This window comes from Vanellus vanellus (assembly GCF_965231255.1).
Source record: "Vanellus vanellus genome assembly, chromosome: 12".
In the NCBI taxonomy this organism is placed as follows: Eukaryota; Metazoa; Chordata; class Aves; order Charadriiformes; family Charadriidae; genus Vanellus; species Vanellus vanellus.
The window spans coordinates 23434167-23455265 of record NC_138917.1 but is presented as its reverse complement, the minus strand read 5'-3'; the positions used below and the strand labels follow the sequence as shown (position 1 = coordinate 23455265).

At 51.4% G+C, this 21099-nt stretch overlaps 1 protein-coding gene across 1 annotated transcript in view; it reads left to right on the top strand.

Moving 5' to 3' along the window:
• The window catches only part of CNGB1 (cyclic nucleotide gated channel subunit beta 1), a 34427-nt gene extending 13328 nt beyond the window's left edge, over positions 1 to 21099 (top strand). Inside the window, exons 15-33 of the mRNA XM_082489656.1 lie at positions 1967 to 2096; positions 2454 to 2496; positions 5045 to 5183; positions 9890 to 9988; positions 10996 to 11153; positions 11312 to 11491; positions 12228 to 12436; positions 13322 to 13372; positions 13488 to 13574; positions 13937 to 14001; positions 14462 to 14584; positions 15894 to 16035; positions 16278 to 16437; positions 17059 to 17156; positions 17242 to 17325; positions 17726 to 17844; positions 18475 to 18621; positions 19110 to 19305; positions 20635 to 21099. Of these exons, the coding sequence (XP_082345782.1) occupies positions 1967 to 2096; positions 2454 to 2496; positions 5045 to 5183; positions 9890 to 9988; positions 10996 to 11153; positions 11312 to 11491; positions 12228 to 12436; positions 13322 to 13372; positions 13488 to 13574; positions 13937 to 14001; positions 14462 to 14584; positions 15894 to 16035; positions 16278 to 16437; positions 17059 to 17156; positions 17242 to 17325; positions 17726 to 17844; positions 18475 to 18621; positions 19110 to 19305; positions 20635 to 20847 (2443 nt within the window). The 3' untranslated portion in view covers positions 20848 to 21099. The remainder of the gene's footprint in view (positions 1 to 1966; positions 2097 to 2453; positions 2497 to 5044; positions 5184 to 9889; positions 9989 to 10995; positions 11154 to 11311; positions 11492 to 12227; positions 12437 to 13321; positions 13373 to 13487; positions 13575 to 13936; positions 14002 to 14461; positions 14585 to 15893; positions 16036 to 16277; positions 16438 to 17058; positions 17157 to 17241; positions 17326 to 17725; positions 17845 to 18474; positions 18622 to 19109; positions 19306 to 20634) is intronic.

The following is a 21099-nucleotide window of genomic DNA, read 5'->3' as shown; positions in this document are numbered from 1 at the left end:
GGTGGAGGAGAGTGCTGGGTGAGTGGCTCCTGTTGCCTTTATGGCTTTGTTGGCAACGAGAATGAACACAGTTGTTGTTTCAGCTGCGTTCGCAAGCCAGAGGGGCTGAAACACCCATGGAGGAGCGAGTTCCTCTTGGCAGAGCGGAGATTCCCAGCCGGTGGGCGGATGCGTTTGGGGAGGGATGCGTTGCGGAGGGATGGGTTCAGAAGGGACGCTTTCACAAACCGGCTCACCGCAGGGCTCGCTGCTGACGCGGTACCTGGTGACAGGCGAGTGTCTCCTGGAGACACGGGCTCCATCTCAATCGCAGCCGCCCGTAGCAACCGCAGGCCCCGGCCATCCCCTCCCGCGGGGTCCAGCGACTCGGCCGAGCAGGAGCCCCGGCTTGTGCCTTCGTCGGGGGCTGGGAGCAGCCAGTCCCTGGAGGTGGTCCACGTTATTTAAAACCATATCCGTTAATTCAGGGCAGCCGGGATTATTATGAGTATCACAGAGCTGAATTTAAAGACAGGATTATGTGTTGTACCTGCAAATGCTACTTAATACAAGTAGGTAGAATTTTGCATTTTTTTCCTGTTGTAGAAAATAGCCGAGTTATTGTCAGCTGTTGTAGGTGGTGACTTTGGTCTAGATGGTATTTAGAATATTTTTTCCACTTAGTTTAGTGGTTTGCTCTGATTTCACGAGATAAACATTTAGGGATTTATTACCTAGGGCTACAGTATCATTCTCTGTTAATTCCTCTGAAGTAGCTAGATTTTCAGGATGAAACTGAAAACGTATGGATATTCAGTGTTAAAACCATATCTCTTTATTTCACCAAAATCGGTTCCTGCAGCTCCACAGTAGAAACTTTAGCTTCAGCTGCAGGGTGAATGAGATGCTGCTCCATCCTTTGACGTGTTTGTCTGTTTATGGGAAATGAGAGACAGCAACAGGTTTTCCAGATTCGGATGAAAAGACTTGTGATTGCATTTGAAAGGAGCCTAATTAAAAAAAAAAAAAAAAAAAAAAAAGGGGGGTGGTGGGAATTATTAAAAATAATTTTGTAAAGGCCTTGGAAAATAACAGTTTTTCAGGACATGGAGATAAAAGATAAAAAGCAGCCACTGCTTGTTACATACATCTTCTGACAGGATCTGCCAAAGATGCAGAAAGATGATTTTTCAATTTTCATGCATGCCCTAAAATTTTTTTCATTGTCCTCAATCCCCACTTTGCTTCTCTCACCAGCAAAGAATAAATCAGGAGATAAGTGCACAGAACAACGTGATGAGGCTTTTTTTTTTTTTTTTTCAGTTGTAAAGTTATATTAAACCAATAAAATCTATTTTGGGGGCCCCCTTTGTGAGAATGGTGGAACTGGGGTCTGTGCTCTCTGCTGAAGGAAAATGAGAATTATATGTCCTGGTGGTATCTTGCACAGGCAAACGTGGGATTTGGATGGTGCTTGTGGGACAGTCCTGCCTGGAAATTAGGCTGTCAGCTTTTTATTTGGCAAATATTATTTATATGAAAAATTATTATGTACAGCAGGAGAAACATACTGCCTGTATCTTTCTGAATACGCAGTTTTGCTTATGCATATGCAATGCCCTGCGTTAATTTATGCACCTCTCACCCGGTCCCATGTAGGATTTTTTCCAAGTCCCTTCTAACCTAAGCAGCAAGGGTGGTTTTTTGCACCACTACTGTACCGAACTCAGATTTCTGTGGTATTGTTCACTGCCAATGGGGCTTGCGGGGCAGCAGTGCTCCCTGAAACTGGGAGAGCTGTGCATCGTCCCCGTTGGCGTGTTGCGTCCCCCGTTGACGTGACGGCATCCCCATTGGCATGATGGCATGCCTGTTGACGTGATGGCATCCCCTGTTGTTGTGATGACCCCAGTCTGCAATGTGCCCAACCTCAGAAAGGACCAAAGCGAACTCGGGCGTTTGTCTCTGCTTGATCTGTACCACCCAGACCACTGCTCCAGTCACCTTGTCTCACCGCTGACGAGGGTGTGGATGAAGTCTACTTTGCAGAGGAGGCCCTCAGGTTTGAGCAGCTGGAAGAAGCTGAGATAAGTGATCTCGAAAGTGCTTTTGTACAGGTACGACATCGCTCCCCGCTCGGGCTCAGGTCTGCAACGAGCTCTGGCTGCCCAGCGCACGCTGGGGGCTCAGAACTGGGGGGGGGGTGGACGTGGTGCCCTGGCAAGGAGCAGTGGCTGGGCTGGGCACTGGGAATGTCGCCCACTGAGATGTCCTCATCTTTGAACCTGAGACAGCAGCAGTAGCTGTGCACCACAGGAGGGATGCTTTCACCCCAAAATGCTGGCACAGAACAACAAGCTGAGAGGCTGGGGAATGGTCGGGGGATATGGGGCACCCAATCAAGCTGCAAAGTCTGCTCTTTTGCTGGCAGAGCAGCTGGGTCTCTCCTTAAAATGGCTTTTTTTGCTTTGAAGGTGGAAGAGGACACAGTGGAGGCCGCTGAAACCGATGTTGAAGGTATAATATACAGCAGTGTCATGTCAAATTAGGCTGAACCGAAGCAGGCGATGTGATGCCCCGCAAGGGGAAAATGCAGCTTCTCCCTCCCCGCTGCTCGCTGTCTGGGAGCGAACAGCCGAGCTTTCTGCAGCGTGGGCCTGCGTGGGCAGTCGGGGCTTTTTGCTGTCTTAAAGCATCCCATGGGCACAGCGCGATGGCGATATTGCCATCAGCTGGAGCCAGCTCTGAAAAGCTGGTGCTTGCGCAGTACTTAAGTCTTGTTGATTAAGCGATCTCTGATGTGAAATGAGTTCCTCCTTCAGCCGAAGAAGGTAGGGGGGATAAAAGGGATTTTCTCCACCACTTTGCTCAAGTTGGGAAATAACCAGTGGAATAAAGTGCATTTTAATATAACCTTTTAGGAGGTAACGGGTTGTTAATGAAACTTAGGTGGCAAGCTCCCGTCGCAGCCAGAGTGAGCAAAGGCATAAGGGCCTGCTGCGATAGAACAAGGGGTAATGGCTTTAGACTAGAAGAGGGGAGATTTAGACTAGATAGAAGGAATACATTTTTTACGCCGAGGGTGGCAAGACACTGGCCCAGGTTGCCCAGCAAAGTGGGAGATGGCCCCATCCCTGGAAACATTCCGGGTCAGGTTGGACAGGGCTCTGAGCAACCTGATCTTGTGGCAGATGTCCCTGCTCATGACAGGGCGGTTGGACTAGGTGGCCTTTAAAGGTCTTTTCCAACCCAAACCACTCTGTGATAACTGCTCCGGTGTTGGGAAGTTGCACAAGGGACGGCTTGACCTGAGCCCTGGTACAGGCTGAAGGTTTCTCTGCTCGTGCCGCCCTGCAGAGCACCCCCATCTTGCAGCGATGCTATAAAAGCGTGTGGTAGGATGCTCACCGCCGCCACTATCAACATCCGTGAGCGGCGGGCAGCAACAAAAACCCCAGCAGCCCTGCATTTCTCTGCGCTGACACAGTTGTCCTGTCTCAAACCACTCTGTTTTATTGCAGCTTCAGATGCCTTGCCCTCTGCTTGAAGCACCTAGGCGCCTAGCAGCATGTCCAAGCGTGCCCGAGACGTCGAGCTAGATCGGCTGGTGCACGACAAGCCGCTCGACGGCGGGGACGCCTCCCTTCCCGGTGGCGGCGTGCTAGAGCAGCTCCCCAATGTCCCCAGCTACCGAGCCACCGCTGCCTCCCGCATCCCCATCCTTGTCGCCCGCAAGCCAAAGGCTGGAGTTGTCAACCCCAATTTTTGCAATGAGGAGCAATCCCCCCTAGGTATTAGAGATGTCGGCTTTGACCATGGGCTTGCGTAGCTTGAAGGGGGCAAGGGGTTATTCCTGCAGTAGTTGCTTTTTGTTGCTTTTGAGGGGAAAAAATAAATAAAAGCATGCTTCGTGTTGCAGCACAGAGGCTGGGGAACAAAATTCATCTTTTCTTCTGCTCTCACCTCATCTCTATGTGCCTTTCTAGCTAAGCCCTAGAAAGCGTTTGCCGATATCTGTAAATGATATGCTGTATGTTTTGACCTGCTTAGCCAAAAACTCTCCCGAAGAACCTGCAGGCAGAGGGTTAAATATAGTAGTTTTCTCCTTAGAAATCGTGCAACCCACTCGTACTAAGAGGACGGTAAGATGGAGGTTTGCTGTTCACGGTTTTCTGCCTTTTAACCCAGAAGGACAAATCATGTTTCTGTAGCTTTGGTCTGTTTTTAACCAGTGAGCCAAATTCTGCTGCTTTTCCTTACACGCAATGGGATTTTAACTTTGCAGCCCAAACAGGCCTTTTCTTGGTGATTTGGTTGAGCCACGCTCTGACCCGCCGGTCCCACATCAGCGTGGGACAGGAGGGGATGAACGGGGTCTTTCAGACATGTGAAAACCTGCCTTAGAAGAAACCCTGCAGGAACTCAGTGCATTTTGTGATATAGCTACGAAAAGGGAAGACGTTTCACAGCCAAGATAACCCCCAGTACCATTTCTCCTTTGGGCAACTGGTATCTCTCCTCACCCACTCTAAACACCCAACCTACCTGCTTCTAACCTTTAACTTCTGCAGAAGAGAGGGGCTGTGAGTCCTTATTTAAATAGTGCCTTATTCTGCACGAAAAGCAAACGCTCGTGTAATTTGAGAGCATGCACGATCCATATGTTTATGTTCAGAAGACCCAGGAGATTTTCTGGACCCTGGGAGGCAGGTCCTGCAGCTGGAAATCCCGGGTTCCTCATCTCCATCATTTTCCGAACCACGGGGACCCAACGCTCGCACGCAGTAGTTGCAATCACTGCAAGCTGGAAAAGCAGAAGGAGAAGCAGGTGGCGCTTCTTATAGTGTTCAAAACTGGGCCAAAAAAAAAAAAAAGAAAAAGAAAAATAAATGCTCCAAACTGTTAGGAGAAAGGAGTGCCGGGCAAGAAGGGAACGGAGGGGAAAAGCGAGTCCTTCTAGCACGCTGCAGAGTTTGGGAGCAGCTCTGCGGAGGTGACGGGGCTTGGGGGTTCATCCTGGCTGCGCCCCTCTCACCTGCAATCGCTGTCCTTCTCCATGGGCCAGGTAATTACCCCACTGTGGACATCAAGGATGTGGACAGCGGAGGCGATGCTGTGGAGAACGACGGTACCCACTTACCGGTGCCCACCTCCGGCTCTCCCAACATGCTGCTGGTGCCTGGCACGGCGTCGGCATCCCCCAGGTATGTCTCTGCCCAGGCGCGGTCCCCGGCTCCTGGGGGTCTCACACCCCTCCCCCGATGGTGCCGGCACAGGAAAATTTATACAACCCTACGGAGCAACCCGTTTCTGGCAGGTTTGGACAATGAGCTGGGGCGATATGTGTGCGGCGGGTATCACCCCCATGCAAGGCAGGGGAGATGGCAAAAGCCTCACCTCTTGTTTGCATTTTTTAAGTAAATGGTTAAATTTTGTTTAAAGCTTTTGGGGCCTGGGGACAGCCCTGTCTGCGTGTCCTCCTGAGGATGGGCTCAGTGCCCTGGCCGTGGTCAGGTCCTGTTTGTCTGTTGACACACACGTCTCTGCTCCCAAATTCAGGGCGCGAGGGGTCTGTGTGCTGGGTACGGGCTTTCAACATAAAACCCAACAATTGTTTTCTTGCATTTTTGCTGGAAGGTTTTGCAGCATCTCCCCCTTGACTTTACACCTTTGCATCAAGGATACTTGGAGAGGAGGAGGATTAAAACTGAGCTTTAAAATTGAGCGTAGAGGAAGCCGATGTTTTTTTGGTTGATGTTGGGGTTTTTTTTGCGGCTCATTCTTGCAGGGGATTAAAAATAAAAATGAAGATGTTTTCTGTGCTGAAAACCTGGTGTTTCATATTCATCCTCACTTAATAGTTCGGAACTTTTAGTAAACAAGCTCCTGGGGGACTTGAAAATAAAATGACAAAACCGTCCATAATCCAGTCTGTTGAACAGCTTTTGGAACTGGGAAAGGAGAGCCCAAGGAGTCGTATGAAATACCTGCAGTGCCAATACCGCCAGCGTCAAGAGGCCAGTTATTTAAAGCCTACTGAATCTCACTGCCTTTTTGTATTAGCCCAGGGACAAAAATTGTCCTGTGGCAACAAGCTTGTCGCTGTAGAGTGGTGGAGGCTCATTCACAGCTGCACGGCACTCGGGATCAGTCTGGGGAAACACCTTTGGCAGTCGCTGCTCGGGACACGTTTTTCTCTCTCGGGTTAACAAACAGGACAGGCTATTTTGCTAAGACAGAAATGTCCGTGTTTTCCAGTCCCATCAGCAGGTGCAGCCGCTCTTGCTTTGAATCAGGGTCAAGGCAACGGGCTTTCTCATATGCCTCCAAGTGACTTAAAAAATGGATGACAATTCAGATGAACACCCGTGTCATGCATCCCAGCACGTCTTGAGCATCTTTGGAGCCCAGAGTTCCAGCAACCCAAAGGCACAGCCTTAGTTTATTTAGATCCACTTATCTATGTGCAGTTCTGTCCCCACCACCACCCCTTTTTATCAAGTCTTTTATCAGGACCTTATTGCAGCCTTTTGATCTGTAAGGGAGAGGCTTTTAAGAAAGATGGAGAAAGACTTTTTACCAGGGCCTGTAGTGATAGGACAAGGGGACACGGCTTTAAACTGTCAGAGGGTCATCTTAGAGTGGATGTAGGGAAGAAGTGTTGCATGATGAGGGTGGTGAGCCCCTGGCGCAGGTTGCCCAGAGAAGCTGTGGCTGCCCCATCCCTGGAGGTGTTCAAGGCCAGGTTGGACAGGGCTTGGAGCAACCTGATGTAGTGAAAGATGTCCCTGCCCACAGCTGGGGGGTGTGTGTGTGTGTCGGTGATCTTTCCAAAGATCCCTTCCAACCCAAACCATTCTATGATCCTATTGTTCCCCAATAGAGTTATTTTTTGGGGCACTGCAGCTTTCTCATGCTATTTTCTATCCATTTCTTAAAGCAGGTTGTGTACTTGCAGTTACACGTATGAGCACGTGAACCTTTCTGCCCTGTCTGTAGGTGGTGTCTCTCAAGACAACACTGGAGGTCCCTTGGTAGAGCTGGAGATTTTTTTAAAGTGAGCAGCTCCTGTTTTGCTACATAAAGAAATACATTTTCATCATTCTGAACAAGAAGAAAAATGATCGGCTCTAGCTGGTGTTTTCAGAGGAAGAGGACATCAACTCTGCATTGAGCAATCATCCATTTATCCTGTCACTTCTCTTGGCCACAGTCTTGAGTTTTTTCCTGCATTGGGCTGTGAAGGATTAGGGTTAACGTTGTTTAGACAGAGTCATGAAAGACTCTCTGCAAATGAGCCACATGTTTTCTGACTGATGCCTGGAAACAGGCTCTTGCAGGTGATAAATACCAGGGTACACTGGATGATGCCATATGAGGGACACTGTGCATCCCACGTCGCCCCAGGCAGGCACAGGACAGCCGATCCTTATGGCCACAGCTTTCAAAGGGTGTTCAAAACGGAGCGATGTTTAGGCTGCGATAGGGTCTTCCATCACGGCTGGCTGTTGAGTGGATGGTTGCGTGGTGGCCAGTGCTACCTGAGCACAGCTGGAGGCTTTGCTTCTGGGCAGCATCAGAGCAGTTGCTGACGGTCCACACCAACGGCCAAGCCCAGGCAGCAGCTGGTGTTGCTCACCCTATAGCTTTATTTAGGCAATCACACTCTCTACCTGGTCTCTTGAAGTGGCAATTTACATTTTTATTGCTTGTATTCAAATTCTTTCATAGTTGGCTTCCTACTTATTTGCGTAAGGACGTTTGTGCAGCTCTCTGTACTTGTGCTGTACATTTCCTCTTCTCAATCTATTGACTATTAATTTATTATTTATTTAATTATTTAATTATTTATCTACTCTTTCACCTTTAGCTTTTACTTGGTCTACACGCACTCCTCTTCTTTACTAGCTATGCGTCTCTTGGGTCACTCTGTATTGTAGGAGATACAGTTTGAAGTCTTCATGCATCAGTGGAAAAAAGTCTGGAGTTTCGTGCTGTTCTGACCAGCAGTCCGGAGATCCTGTCCCCAGAAACATCCCCTGCTGCTAGAACGTACCATAAGACTGAATGTTTGCCCAGGGATTATCACACAGGTTCCTTTTTTACCACAGATGGCTGAAAAACTGCTAGACCTGCCAGGGTTTTGGACTTAGGGTTGCACATACCTGAGCTTCTCCGTGGGACTTACCGTAACATCCCAGGCTGCCTCTGAGCCCTTCACCCACCATTTTCCAAAATCCACTAAAGTTTGTGTGGCTTGTCAGGTAGCTCCTGTTCCTGTCTGCTGGGAACACAGGTGAACTACTGGCGCTGCAGAATATCAGGGGATGTTTCCTGCCCCTTTGGATTTACAGCCTTCCTGGGGATGTCTATCTCCTTTTACATCTTTGCGAGGGCATCCATCAATCTGAAGAAAAAAAAGACATTTTTTCCCAGATGGATGCTGACACACAAAGTTTTGCATGTACTCGGAGGGTGACCACGCGAGCTCTGCGGCCCGCGGGGAACCATGCTGCAGGTAAAGAGTGGGGATGGCGATACCCTCTCTGCAGGGTCCCCCTCGGAGAGGACAAGGCCATTGGGCTGTCAATGTAGGCATCTTGGGCTTGCTCATGGATGAGGATGGGCAATGGGGCAGCGTGGTGCCCCAAGGGGACAAAGGCAGGGGAAGGGCAGCTGGAGACCGGTGAGAGATGATGGATGTTGTCCGAACAGCATCATGGACCTTGGCAGGACTATTTCTCAAATCTGATGTGGTTTTGGGAACCTCTGCATCCACATCTGAGAGTACTTTAATTTAGTGGGGTGGGGTGGTGGTTTCCCTCTGCCGCTGTGCTGTGCATTTGAGGAATGAAGGTTGCATCGGTCTTGTTCATCTGCTCCCCTTCCCAGCAGGGTGCGCCTGAGAGCCATCGAGGCTGGAGGCCAGTGGGTTCATCACATTTGTCTTTCTTCAGGAGACAACTTCCCTCAACGTCCTGCTTGCTCCTGCTCCACATGTGGCACTGAGCCATTCTGAACCAGGGTCAGTGAGATCCTGCTTGATTTAGAGCATCAACTGTGGTGGCAGAAGGCGATTTCTTTGTTGCAGTTAAAACACTGGGCTTGACTGCAGGTTTTCAAACCAGATTTTTGCCGTGATTGTCCTGTTCATATGCAGATCTCTTTCTGCAACGTTGCTTGCCCACATGTAAGGAAGTTGTATCAGAAACCCATCTGTGCCAAAGGGAGGCACCAGCTGTGTTAGGACACATCAAGGAAGACATCATCTGCCACCGGCTCAGCATTGCCATGACAGCCTTTATAGTGCTCCTCTTGAACCTGGAGCCATTCTCGGCTCTTGCACTTTGCACTTGGCTTCGCAGGTATCAGCAGCCACTGGAGGGTCCATGTTATGCACCTGCTGCTCTGCCATGCGCTCTTTGTCTCAGTGGTTTAAGGTGTGACGGAGCTGAGCTGAGCCAGGCAGCGTCCCCAGCACCTTCCCCGTTTTTCCAGATTTCACTTTCTTGCACCCCCTTGCCAGTATTGCATTTTTCTTGCCTGCCTCCCGAAGCACAGTGGTGTGATGGGGGGGTCACTGGGGATGAGCACGGAGCAGTACCCACCCTCTGTGCGTCTTGCCAGGTGCCCAAATGTGTTGCAAAATGGGCCGGGTGGCTTTATGCCCATGCAGCGGTGGGCTCGGTGGTGTCTGGAAAGAAATAGGGCTTTAGCAGCAAAGCAGCAGGGAGGGGTTGCTCCCATTGACCTCAGCAATGCCAAAAATTAGGGGAAAACTGACCCTGGTAGGAGAAGGGGAAGTGGAAACAGATGAGACCTGGGAGGAGGATGATGAGGGGAAGGAGAAAGAGGGGCTGGCTGAGGATGGGGACAAGCCCAGCCTCGGTCGCTGTGTTTCTGTCCCCAGGAGGAAGCTGCTGGCCCCGGAGGATGGTCTGGATGAGGGGCTGGTGAGCCAGTCCCCCACCCGAGCGCTGCTGGGCTGGGAGGAGGAGCAGAGAGAAAGGTGCGTGGTGGGACAGAGGGGCTCCACATCAGCCGAGCTCCCAGGCGTTTGGATCCCGGGGCTCGGGTGGAAATAGCAAAGATCCTAGAATTGCTGGGATACCAAAGGGAGAGGGATCCGTGCTCGCAGTGGGTCTAACGCTGTGTAACAAGTAATGCAAACCCCCTCCAAAAATAACGATCACAATGCTCCCTGGAGCAGAGACTGCTCTCTTGTTTTCCCTGTATCCAGGTAGAAATATTCTCCTTAAGAGTAGGTTTGACCACAGAGAAGATGCACCTTTGATCTACGTATGCTATAGGACTATGGGAACACCTTGTTTTTACCAACTGCAGAGAGATTACCTTTTTCTTCCATGTAGGAAGCGAGCACAAGCTCTGCATCGCATACCCCAGGTCCTGCCTTCCCTGCAGCCCCGGCGGACAGCCTCGGAGGGAGCTGCCCTCCCTGGGAAACAAAGTCTTGGGGAGGGTCTGCACCTCCACGTGGTGTGGGGGTTTGCCTTCTTCCTGGGCAGAAATCTTATGCCAATTATCACAACGAGGCAGCCCAGAGCTACAGCAACCTAGCTCATTTCTGTCCTCCCTCCTAGTCATGCTCCTCAGTCATGCTCGGTGAAGCATCCTGGTCTGAATCCAACCTGGTTTTAATAAAGAGGTTGAAAAGCGGTGTTATAGTTCACAAATTCAGGGGCTTGGTGACCATTTTCACCCCATGGTTCTTCCAAAATCATCTTCTCCCAAACACGTGCAATCCAGCCTAGGATCTTGGTGCTTCCCAAGTCCCTCTGAGGGCATCTCACGCCCCAGGGCAAGGATGAGGCGTATTTGTGCTTGGCGGTATTTTACTGAAACCACCTTAACTTGTATCCTTCTGATTACACAATAGCCAAATAAATACGGGTAAATCCTAATTCAGGATCCTGTAGGTTAAAAAAAAAAAAAAAGGTCACGAACCTGCCCTTGGGCTTTGCTGCGCGTGTGAAATGCCTGATGGTGCCCTCGCAGCCTGCCCGAGCGCATCGGTTCAGCCACCAGCCTGAGCAGCGCCATCGTCAACACCCGGCTGCAGGAGCTGGTGAAGCTCTTCAAAGAGAGGACCGAGAAGGTGAAGGAGAAGCTGACCGACCCCGACATCACCTCGGATGATGAGAGCCCTGCAACATGTGAGTTCGAGTGGGGCTGGGAGCGTTTAACTGGCGGGTCCCCACACGTGCTGTGTTTTCAGGGAAACAGCTGCTTTATTAACAATTTGAAGACCTTAAAACAAATTGCAGTATTACTCGTGCTGCCAACAACAACCGGGTTTTTCCTCCTCCTCCCCCCCCCCCCCCACCCCCCCCCCCACCCGCACCGGTGCCCCCACCGGCAGGGGAGCCGGAGGGGGACAAGCCGGCGGGGGACGAGCACTACTGCGAGATGCTGTGCTGCACGTTCAAGTACCGGCCCTGGATGGACCGCCTGAAAAACTACCGGTTCCCCAGCAGCATCGACCCGCTCACCAGTGAGTGATGGAGCACAGCCATGTGCCCGGACCGGGTGAAGCTGGTGGGAGAGTGGGTGAGGAGAGGAGGTGTAAAAGATGAAACTTTGTAGAAAAGGGAGAACAAGTAAGCAAAGAGCAGCTTAGCTTACACCTGACTACTGAAATCCAGAGTTTAATTCCCCTGCAAGGCACGGGGTTTCCTAAATACTTCCCGATGGCTGTGGGTGTCAGGAGCCTGATCAGGCAGGGAAGAGGTGGCCGCCTTCTGCTTTTCAGGCTTTTCAGTGGGCAAATGCTGTCCCTGGGGTGTGGACACCCCAAATAAAAATAAAAATCACAAAATAAACAGCCCCTGTCCTGGGGACACCCCACAGGAACCCAGCTCCTTCCTTAGCCTTTGCTATTTCACAGCCGTTTCGAAGCCAGCAGGCTCAGGCGGCCACGTGTGGGCTCAGAACAGCCTCAAGGGGGGAAAAAGCCAAGCAAGAAAGTTGGTGTTGTGGCAGCAAAGCAAAAGTGAACCTAGTTGAATCAGCAAAGTTAGAAGAGGGTATATCCGATAAAAAGAAATGTGCTCTGCAAGCGGTGGTATTCACATTGCATTTAGAGCCCAGCTCACTTGCAATTAAATGCCGTCGATAAGAGACCTCCTGCAGGTTTCCTCCTGGCACGCAGGGCAGGGCAGGGGATGAAAACCCCTTTGCGTAGCGGATTCATGTGCCCGGCTAATCATGGTGCGGTTTTCTGTGTGCAGACCTGATGTACGTGCTGTGGCTGTTCTTTGTTGTCATGGCCTGGAACTGGAACTGCTGGTTGATCCCCGTCCGCTGGGCTTTCCCCTACCAGACTCCGGCAAACATCCACTGCTGGCTGTTCATGGACTACCTCTGTGACCTCATCTATCTGCTGGACATTCTCGTCTTTCAGACCCGGCTGCAGTTTGTCCGGGGGGGAGACATAATAGTAAGTGGCAGCGCACCGCATCCCACCACTGGGGACCAGCCACGGGGACCTCCCATCCCCATCACCCCCAGCGACATGGATGGTGCTGGTCACCAATCTCTGAATCGAGCTCTCCAAGCTCTCCCACCATGGCCGTGGCTATCAGGGCTGTGTCTCCCCTTGAAGGACTGCAAGCATCTCTCCTGCCATGTAATGGATAAGTCTTTTTGTCCACTAAACATACGTATTTTTCCCCTAAAGTCAATATCAGCCCATCTTGAAAACGTTGTCCATGGCGGCCCTGTTCCTGGGTAGGGATGCTCGGAGGGTGCTGCTCCGTGGGCTGGCTCACCTGCCAGCGGTGCAGTAAGGTGCAGGGGGACCGGCCCCGGCGCAGCCGTACACTGCTAATTGAGAGCAGGCGGCATAAAAAAACTGGGTTTAATTTTCAGGATGCACAGAATGCCTTAGCGATATGACGAAAGCGACTGCAATCTGAATGCATAGATCATGCGCCTGAGATAAGTGAAAGCCCTTGATTTCGTTTCCATATCCAATTAAATAAGCTGTGAAAAATAAAACCTTGAGGGTACAGCCTTCCCATGGCCCATGCAAATGCTCAGACGGGGAGGTTTCGCCCGTAAACTCTTGACTTTTGTGGTGCTGGCACTGTGATGTATGTTCTCTGGGACACAAAATGAGTACAGGATGTCCCCGAGATAGGATGGGAAGATGGCATATGACCAGTTCTTCTCCTCTCGCTCTGTTCCCCTTCCTCGGCACAAAGGGAGCACTTTCCCTGTTGTGGTGCAGAAGAGAAAAGCCAGGCATGACCATGTTGGCCATGACTTTCCTTTCTGCAAGCAATGATCAGTCTTCATCTCTCCCCTTCCTATTCCCAACCAGACCGATAAAAAGGCCATGAGAGAGAACTACCTGCGGTCACAACGCTTCAAGGTTTGACATAATTTTATTTGTTAATCTGAATCTTTAATCTGAACGGTGGTTCACAGCTCCACCCCACCACGCCTGCAGGTCCCCACAGAGGTTTCTCTCTTTGTGCGGATTTCAGATGGATATGGTGTGCCTCCTGCCCCTGGATTTCTTCTACTTCAAAGTCGGTGTCAACCCACTCCTGCGCTTTCCTCGCTGTCTGAAGGTGAGTTGGAGCTTATAAAATCAGGCAGAACACCACTTGCAGTGGATGTGAAGGAGTCCCCCGCTGGCTGGGGTAAGCTGTGGCTCGTTAGACTCATCGCTGATGACAAGAGGATTGTAAAATGGATGGGAAGTCTTGTCCCGAAGGCTTTGGAGGGCTGTTGGTCAAACATTTCATTTCAATCTTAAAACACACATTTGAATAGAAGGGCACTTATATATGGAGCCAAATCTGTCCATGGGGTTTCATGCTGCAGAGGGGCTGCAGGAGGGAAACGGAGGGGGAGTGGGGTTTTATGGGAATGTAACTCTGCTGGCGGGGGCCGCGGGAACTGGAGCATGCTGCTTTCCTTCTCCTCCCAGTACATGGCCTTCTTCGAGTTCAACAACCGCCTGGAGGCTATCCTGAGCAAGGCGTACATCTACAGGTGAGGGAGAGAGGTGGAGTTGTTGTTTGCTCCTGGGGAAGAAGCTTCACTTCGGTGTGTGCCTGTTCTGGGTTTCTGATTTATTTTTCCACTGTCCCTGGACCGGCTGATGTGGGTGTTTGCTGATGCAGGTGGGATGTGGGGTCCTGGAGCCCGTGTGGGTAGGATCACCTCTCCCCAGCCCAGCAGGGACAGGGGTCCTGGTGATGAAGAGGAGCCACCAGCGGATAAGCTGCGTTTTCTGGCACTTCTGGAGCTCCTGCAGCTGTGGGAGGGAGCAGCAGAGCTGCACATTTGGGTGCTCTGTGGTTCCTGCATTGGCAGAAACTGCATGGTCAGCGCTTGGCTCATGGTTTAGAAGCTCCTTGTGATGCCAGGGGTGTTCTGCTGTGTTTCTCCTAGCAGACACCATATTGTCTCCCCTCCTACTCTCTCTGTTTGTTTTTTTTTTTTTTTTCAGAGTGATTCGGACCACTGCCTATTTACTGTACAGCTTGCACGTGAACTCCTGCCTCTACTACTGGGCATCAGCCTACGAAGGACTGGGCTCTACCACCTGGGTCTACGATGGGGAAGGAAACAGGTACAAGCCAGGGCTTGGGTCCTCACGTAGCACAGCTTGCTGTGATGAACTGGAGCGAGAAGGGAGGTGTTAGGATGCAGCTGGGTTCATAAAATCCCCTGAAGCAAAGGGTCAGGGGTGCCAGGAGAAGATGCAGAGCCAGGGAGAACGATGGGGACAAGGAAGGATGGGATGTGCAGTAATAAATGGTGCTGCAAGACGAAGAAGCTGTAACTGGGCTGCGACGGAAGGCAATGGCAGGTCAAAGAGGCTGAAAAACTGGGAGCCTGGTGCTGGGAAACAAGGAAACTCTCCCTGGCTGAGTGAGATGGCGGTGTGAGCCCTTGTTCTGTTCATGCTGACCTGCTGCCAGGTGAGGATGGGATGCTTGAAGCTGTGTGTGTTCCGGGTGCCATGTGTCAGGCGCCTCGGACCAGCCCGGCACCCTCATTCCCAGGGCGCGAGACAGGGACGTTGGCCACCCCGTCCCCTTGCCGTGGCGTTTCCAAGACACAGGGGTTAAATGTTCGTTGCGCTGTGGGTGACGGATGCCGCAGGGGGAGCACTCGGCTCGCGAGCTGAATGCTGCCTCGTAGCGAATGCCCACAGTTGCGGTTTGTACAACACGGGCAAAATAAAACACTGAGTAACGTTTGACTAATTTAGCACCATGCGGTAAATGAGAGTTTCCTGAAAAAAAAAAAAAAGGGGGGGGGCGCACAAGGGTGTTAAAGACTTAGTGTGAGGTGTAGGTGGGGACAAGTGACAGTCACCAAGGCAGCCTGAGTGCAGGTGTTGCCTTCTCTCTGAGCACTCAGCTTCCCATGTTGATGTCACTGCTATATAGTTATTTTGTGTGATATACATGTCTGTATCTCTCTAGGTGTAACTATAACACCCAAGGGAGTGCCCAAGACCAGTGAATCGAGAATTTACTTGACATCTCCTGAGTCTCCTGCCAACAATCTTCTCACAAACCCCTTTTTTCCCCCCTGACTATTTTTAAAAGTGTAAATGTTGCTGAAAATACGTTGCTGGTTTATAGCAGTGGGGCTGAAAGAAGCAGAAAATGGGAGTAGCCAGAGCAGCCGTACCTCCCGTGCGGAGGTTTCTGTGGGGTCCCTATGTCCCCCCACTCCTGTAGCATCTCCAGGGGCACCTGCAGGTTTGGTGGGGAGTCTGCAGCCCCTTAGTTTTCCCTTCATCACCCACAACTACTCTCAGCAGGCTCTGGCTTGCCGTGGCCAGAGGATGTGAGCTCGGTACCGAGGGGTGGAACAGGCCTTCACACCAGAAACGCCTTCAAAGATGCCTCCTCTTTTCCTCCCAGCTACATCCGCTGCTACTACTGGGCAGTCAAAACCCTCATCACCATCGGGGGCCTGCCAGACCCCAAGACGCTGTTTGAGATCGTCTTCCAGCTGCTGAACTACTTCACGGGTGTCTTTGCTTTCTCCGTCATGATAGGGCAGGTGAGTGGGAGTCGCACGGGGTTCCCAGCCTCAGGTGGGGAAGGTTTGGGTGGGATTGGTCCACAGGTTTGCATCTCCAGGTTTGTTTTCCCCATGCAAGGACCTGCTCAGCGGCATCAGAAGACAAAAAGGATTTGGCAGATGCTGTTAGGACAGAGCATATGTGCTCTAGACTGCTTAACCTGCGTGATGGATAAGTGACAGCAATTAAAACGTCTCTTCCACCCCTTCCTCCCATTCAGATGAGAGATGTTGTTGGCGCCGCGACTGCGGGGCAAACTTACTATCGGAGCTGCATGGACAGTACCATTAAATACATGAATTTCTACAAAATTCCCAAAGCTGTTCAGAACCGGGTGAAAACGTGGTACGAGTACACGTGGCATTCGCAAGGCATGCTAGGTGAGATCCAACTGCTCCAAGGGTCAACACTTGCACCTCATGTCTTTTACTGCAGTTGCTTTGCAGAGCCGATATGTTACTGTCAAATGGCACTACGGTTTCAGGGTGGGGGGTGGCTTATTTTAGTCTCCGCTATACAGGCTTGTTTTCCCACCGATAGAGTGTGTAGGCTGCCACCGGATCGCAGCACCACAATGACCCGGCGTCACTCACAGTACGCTAAGCCCAGCATCCCACCCGCCGGTCCCTGGGGAGAGGGCAGTGACTGGCAATTGCTGGCCAAAGCGTGTCCAGCAGCAAACCCACTAACTCACCCTACCAGTAAATCATCATGCAGGACCACCTGCGCCCGCGCTCCTGGACAAGAAAGATGCTGGCTTGGGCTCACCGGTCTGCCTCCGAGAGCCCTCAGGGCAGGCTTCAGGCGAAAGGTGGCTCTCCATCGCCGGTTGGCTTTAGACCTGTGGGTTGCTGAGTGGGCAGAGGCTGGAGGGGACCCTTCTAGGTGAGATGGCTCCTGCCCTCTGCCACCGGAACACAGGCTGCTTTCCTGCTGGCACGCCAAGGACACGCTCTCAGATGAAGTGCTGGAAACAGCTAGTTTTCTGCTTTGTCTCACAGATGAGTCAGAGCTGCTGGTGCAGCTGCCAGACAAGATGAGGCTGGACATCGCCATCGACGTGAACTACAACATCGTGAGCAAAGTGGCCCTCTTCCAGGTACTCTCTGCAGTGCAAGTCCTGGCTGGCGGAGCCTGCCATACCGGCACAGACTAACGGCGCTATTCACTCTGTTTTGGTTCAGGGCTGTGACAGGCAGATGATCTTTGACATGCTGAAGCGTCTCAGATCGGTGGTCTACCTGCCTAATGACTACGTGTGTAAGAAGGTAATGAGATGCTCGGCTGCCCTCCCATCCCTGGTGTGGTGGCTGGGCTGTGCAGGGCACTAGGAGCAATGCAGAGCTGGGAAAGCCTGTCACCGTGGCATCCAGCCGCTTCGCAGGGAGGGAATTCAGAGCAAAAAACATCCTGGGTTGCAGCGGGTCTTGTGCAGAGTCTGACCTCTTCTGCTGCAGCCACGAAGAGCAGGGAAGAGCCTGCCAAGCTGCAGGAGACTTTGGGAAGCTTAGATGAGGGTGCTCGGGAGTGAGCACTGTCAGGGCAAAGCATTTTGAGAGCTTGGAGAGGGCAGTATGGTCGTGGGGGTTTCCAGCAAGATGCAGGTTAGGGCATCCATAAGGTCTGCCCGCTTCTGGGCACCTCACACAGCACTCATCTTCGCTGCAGGGGGAAATCGGCCGCGAGATGTACATTATCCAGGCGGGACAAGTGCAGGTGCTGGGGGGACCCGACGGCAAAACCGTGCTGGTGACTCTGAAAGCCGGGTCCGTGTTTGGAGAAATAAGGTGAGGAGCCGGGGAAATTCAGCTCACGGGCTCTGGGCGAGGAGGGTGGGAGGTGGGGAGATCAGCAACGCCCTCGTTAATCTCTGTGATCGAGAGCCACGAACACTGAGCAACGTCTGCTACACAAATTACAACTTTTTTCTTTTCTTGGAGCTTTTCCACTATTTTTGTCATCGTGCTGTTTTCTGCCTGGGCAGCTAGTGATAGTAAGCAGACGTCTATGGAGGGATGGAAAAATGAATAAGAAAAGATGTTACACTAAAATGGTCCCCCAGCCATTAATCTGCCCATTCCATGGGCATGTAAAGTCCTGTAAAGTCCGTGTAAAGTCATAACACAGTGACAGAGTTTGCCTCTCTACAGCCCAGCAGACACTAGACTGGTGTAAAATGCAATATTTAAACCTTCAAACAGGCAAATAGTTTTTTTTATGGAGGGCGCCATGCCAATATTGCCCAGCATTCTTTCAAAATTGGGCTTGGAATATTTTGTTGGGAGTGAAAATAAACTCTGAGTCTTCCGAAGGAGAGAGATGCGGGGATGCAATGGGAAAAGGGAGATTTTTTAAATTGTGAATGTTGTGCTGATCCCATCAATGGCAGCATTAATGACTTGCCGTGTCACTCTCAGCTTGCTGGCGGCAGGAGGGGGAAATCGCCGAACAGCAAACGTCGTAGCTCATGGCTTCGCTAACCTCTTCATTTTGGATAAGAAGGACTTGAACGAGATTTTGGTGCATTATCCGGAGTCTCAGAAGCTGCTGCGTAAGAAGGCCAAGTGCGTGTCGGGCTGCTGCTTTCTAGCCTGTGGGGTTTTGAAAAAAAGCAGAGCGTGGGTTTCAGAGCCAGAGGGGAGATGTCTTTCTGTACAAAGCCCTGGGAAAGGTCCCGCTGCAGTCGCCAGGCGTTAGGCACACGTCCCCGCAGCAGAGCCGGGCTGGAGCTGCCGTGCTTCGGCAGAGGGCTCCCGTCCCTCGCCGCGGGCTGGGTAAGCTGGAGATGCCCAGAGCCAGCCCAGCCCCGCTGCAAAGCTTCACCGCTAAAAGCGGGGGCGACTCGGGAACGAATGCGGCCAGAGTGCTTTCGCTTAAAAAAATCTACTAAAATATTCGCTTTAGTTTTTAGCATTACTCGGATTTGTTATTCTGTCTTTCAAAGGGTGTAAAAAGTCTCTGTTCTTTTAAAATCTAATTTTTCTGCAGTATAAAATCCAGCTAATATTACATGCCCCTGGACTGAAATAATCTTTCTTTTTCCTTGCTGTAGGAAAATGCTGCAAAGCAACAATAAACCCAAAGATGAGAAAGGAGCCCCCGGAGACCCGCTGATCATCCCCCCGAAAGCTGACACCCCGAAGCTCTTCCAGGCTGCCCTGGCCGCCACGGGGAGGATGGGGGGCAAGGGGCCGCTGGCGCAGCTCCGGTGGAGGCTGAAGGAGCTGAGGGCGATGCAGGCGGCACAGGTCGGTGTGGCGAGGATGGCAATTTGGCTTTGCTTCCTTAGCTGCCAAGTTGCAGCTCTCCCTGACTGTCCTTAAGGTGCCTTGAAGGAGCGAGCTCAGGTCTTCGGGGTCTGACCTGGTGTGGGCAGACGGGAAGGGGTGCTCCAGCATCTTACACATGGCCTTGGGAGAATGTCGTTGTCCCACGGGGGTTTGTTTTGCAACACAAAAGGGAAATGCATTGACTTTTTGCCCAGCTATGCTAAACCTGAGTCGAGTTTCTAGCTAGGCAATAGCCACAGAGGAACATCTCTTCCGTGCTGCAGAGACAGGGCCACCCGTAATTAATCAATGTGCCAGCAGGACGGAGGGGGATGTTGGCATCCAGCATCCACATCCCGGTCAATATTTACAAAGTTTTCACGGCGTGGTGGGGGCAGAGGCCCCCAGCAGCAGGCACGCCATCCTGCCAGCTCCACACGAGCTGCAGTGAAATCACCCTTGCTTTTTTTGTTGTGAGCAACTGAAAAAGAAAACAGCCTCGCTCTTCTATTTTTATTTTTTTTTTCCTTCCAAGTGCCTCTGCTGAACTTGTAAAAAAGGTGCAGACCTTGTTGTTGCTCTTCCCAGCATGGAGTTATGCAGACTATCACATCTGGACATGTAAAAGGAGGTGAAGGAGCAGCTGATAGGGAGCGCGCGGTGGCCTTGAGGCTGGGTAAATATCCAGGGAGACGCTCGGCATAACTGCATGTCTCAGTCCATCACAAAAGCACGATGAGCCTTCACACAATGCGGTGCCTAACGCTAATCAATAACCAGTTAAATGCAGTGGGGAAGAGCAGCGCCGCGTGCTGTATCAGTAGTGGCAACAAGACCCATCACTGGAGGATGCGTGGATTAGGAGCTAACCCCGCTAATGGGGACAGCAGGACCTCGTTAGAAGGACATCCCTCTCCACGGCACGTCCGTAGGTGAGGTTTCTGAGGCTCCTCTCTGAAGGAGGCTTTAGGACAGGGCAGTCTGGGGCTTCTCCCTCACGACACCACTTCTGCCAACCTTTTGCTAAGATCAACCCCTCCAGATGCTTCAGGAGCAAACTAGGAGATGGTGCAGGAGGCGTGAGAAAGCTTCGTTGCACTCATCTCTCTGCACTCCTCTCAAGATGCACAGGGTATAATCCAGCTGTCCTCCTCACATGTGTCATTTTTGGCAGCAAAGCTGACATCCTGACGATGAGGTGAAACTCCATGCAACACCCACCTGGCTTTGCACAGCCCGGACACTGTTGGCTGGGGGTAGTGGCCAAGGGTCTGCTAATATTGACTTTGCCTTTCTTTTGGATCGTAGGGTTCCAGCTCCAGTCCGGTCCCGCCGAAATCACCAGTGCACCGGAGATCGCCTGTCATCTCCCACAAAGCACGTACCCACCTGGAAGAAGAAATATTCTCAAAATCTTCCGATAGTTTAGTCACCATTCGTGTGATTCCTACGGCACAAGAGGATGAAGAAATCCTCGCTGCTGAGATTTCGGAGAAAGAAGAAGAAAAAGAAGAGAAATGAAAAGCAAGCAGGTCCTGGGGCAGGAGTAGGAATCAGGCAAACGCCTGGGGTAGAAGCTTTTTGTCATTAACGATTTCCACGCAGTGGCTGTAGGCTTTGCTAAGTGCTGCGGGTAGGATCTGCCTTTCTTTTCTGCCTAGACCTTCACCCGCTGTTGATAAAACCCACTGCCATATGACCCAGAACCATGCAAGGTTTCCGTGCTCTGGAGATCTATTTTTATTGAACGTCTTTATGAATATTCCCACTAAA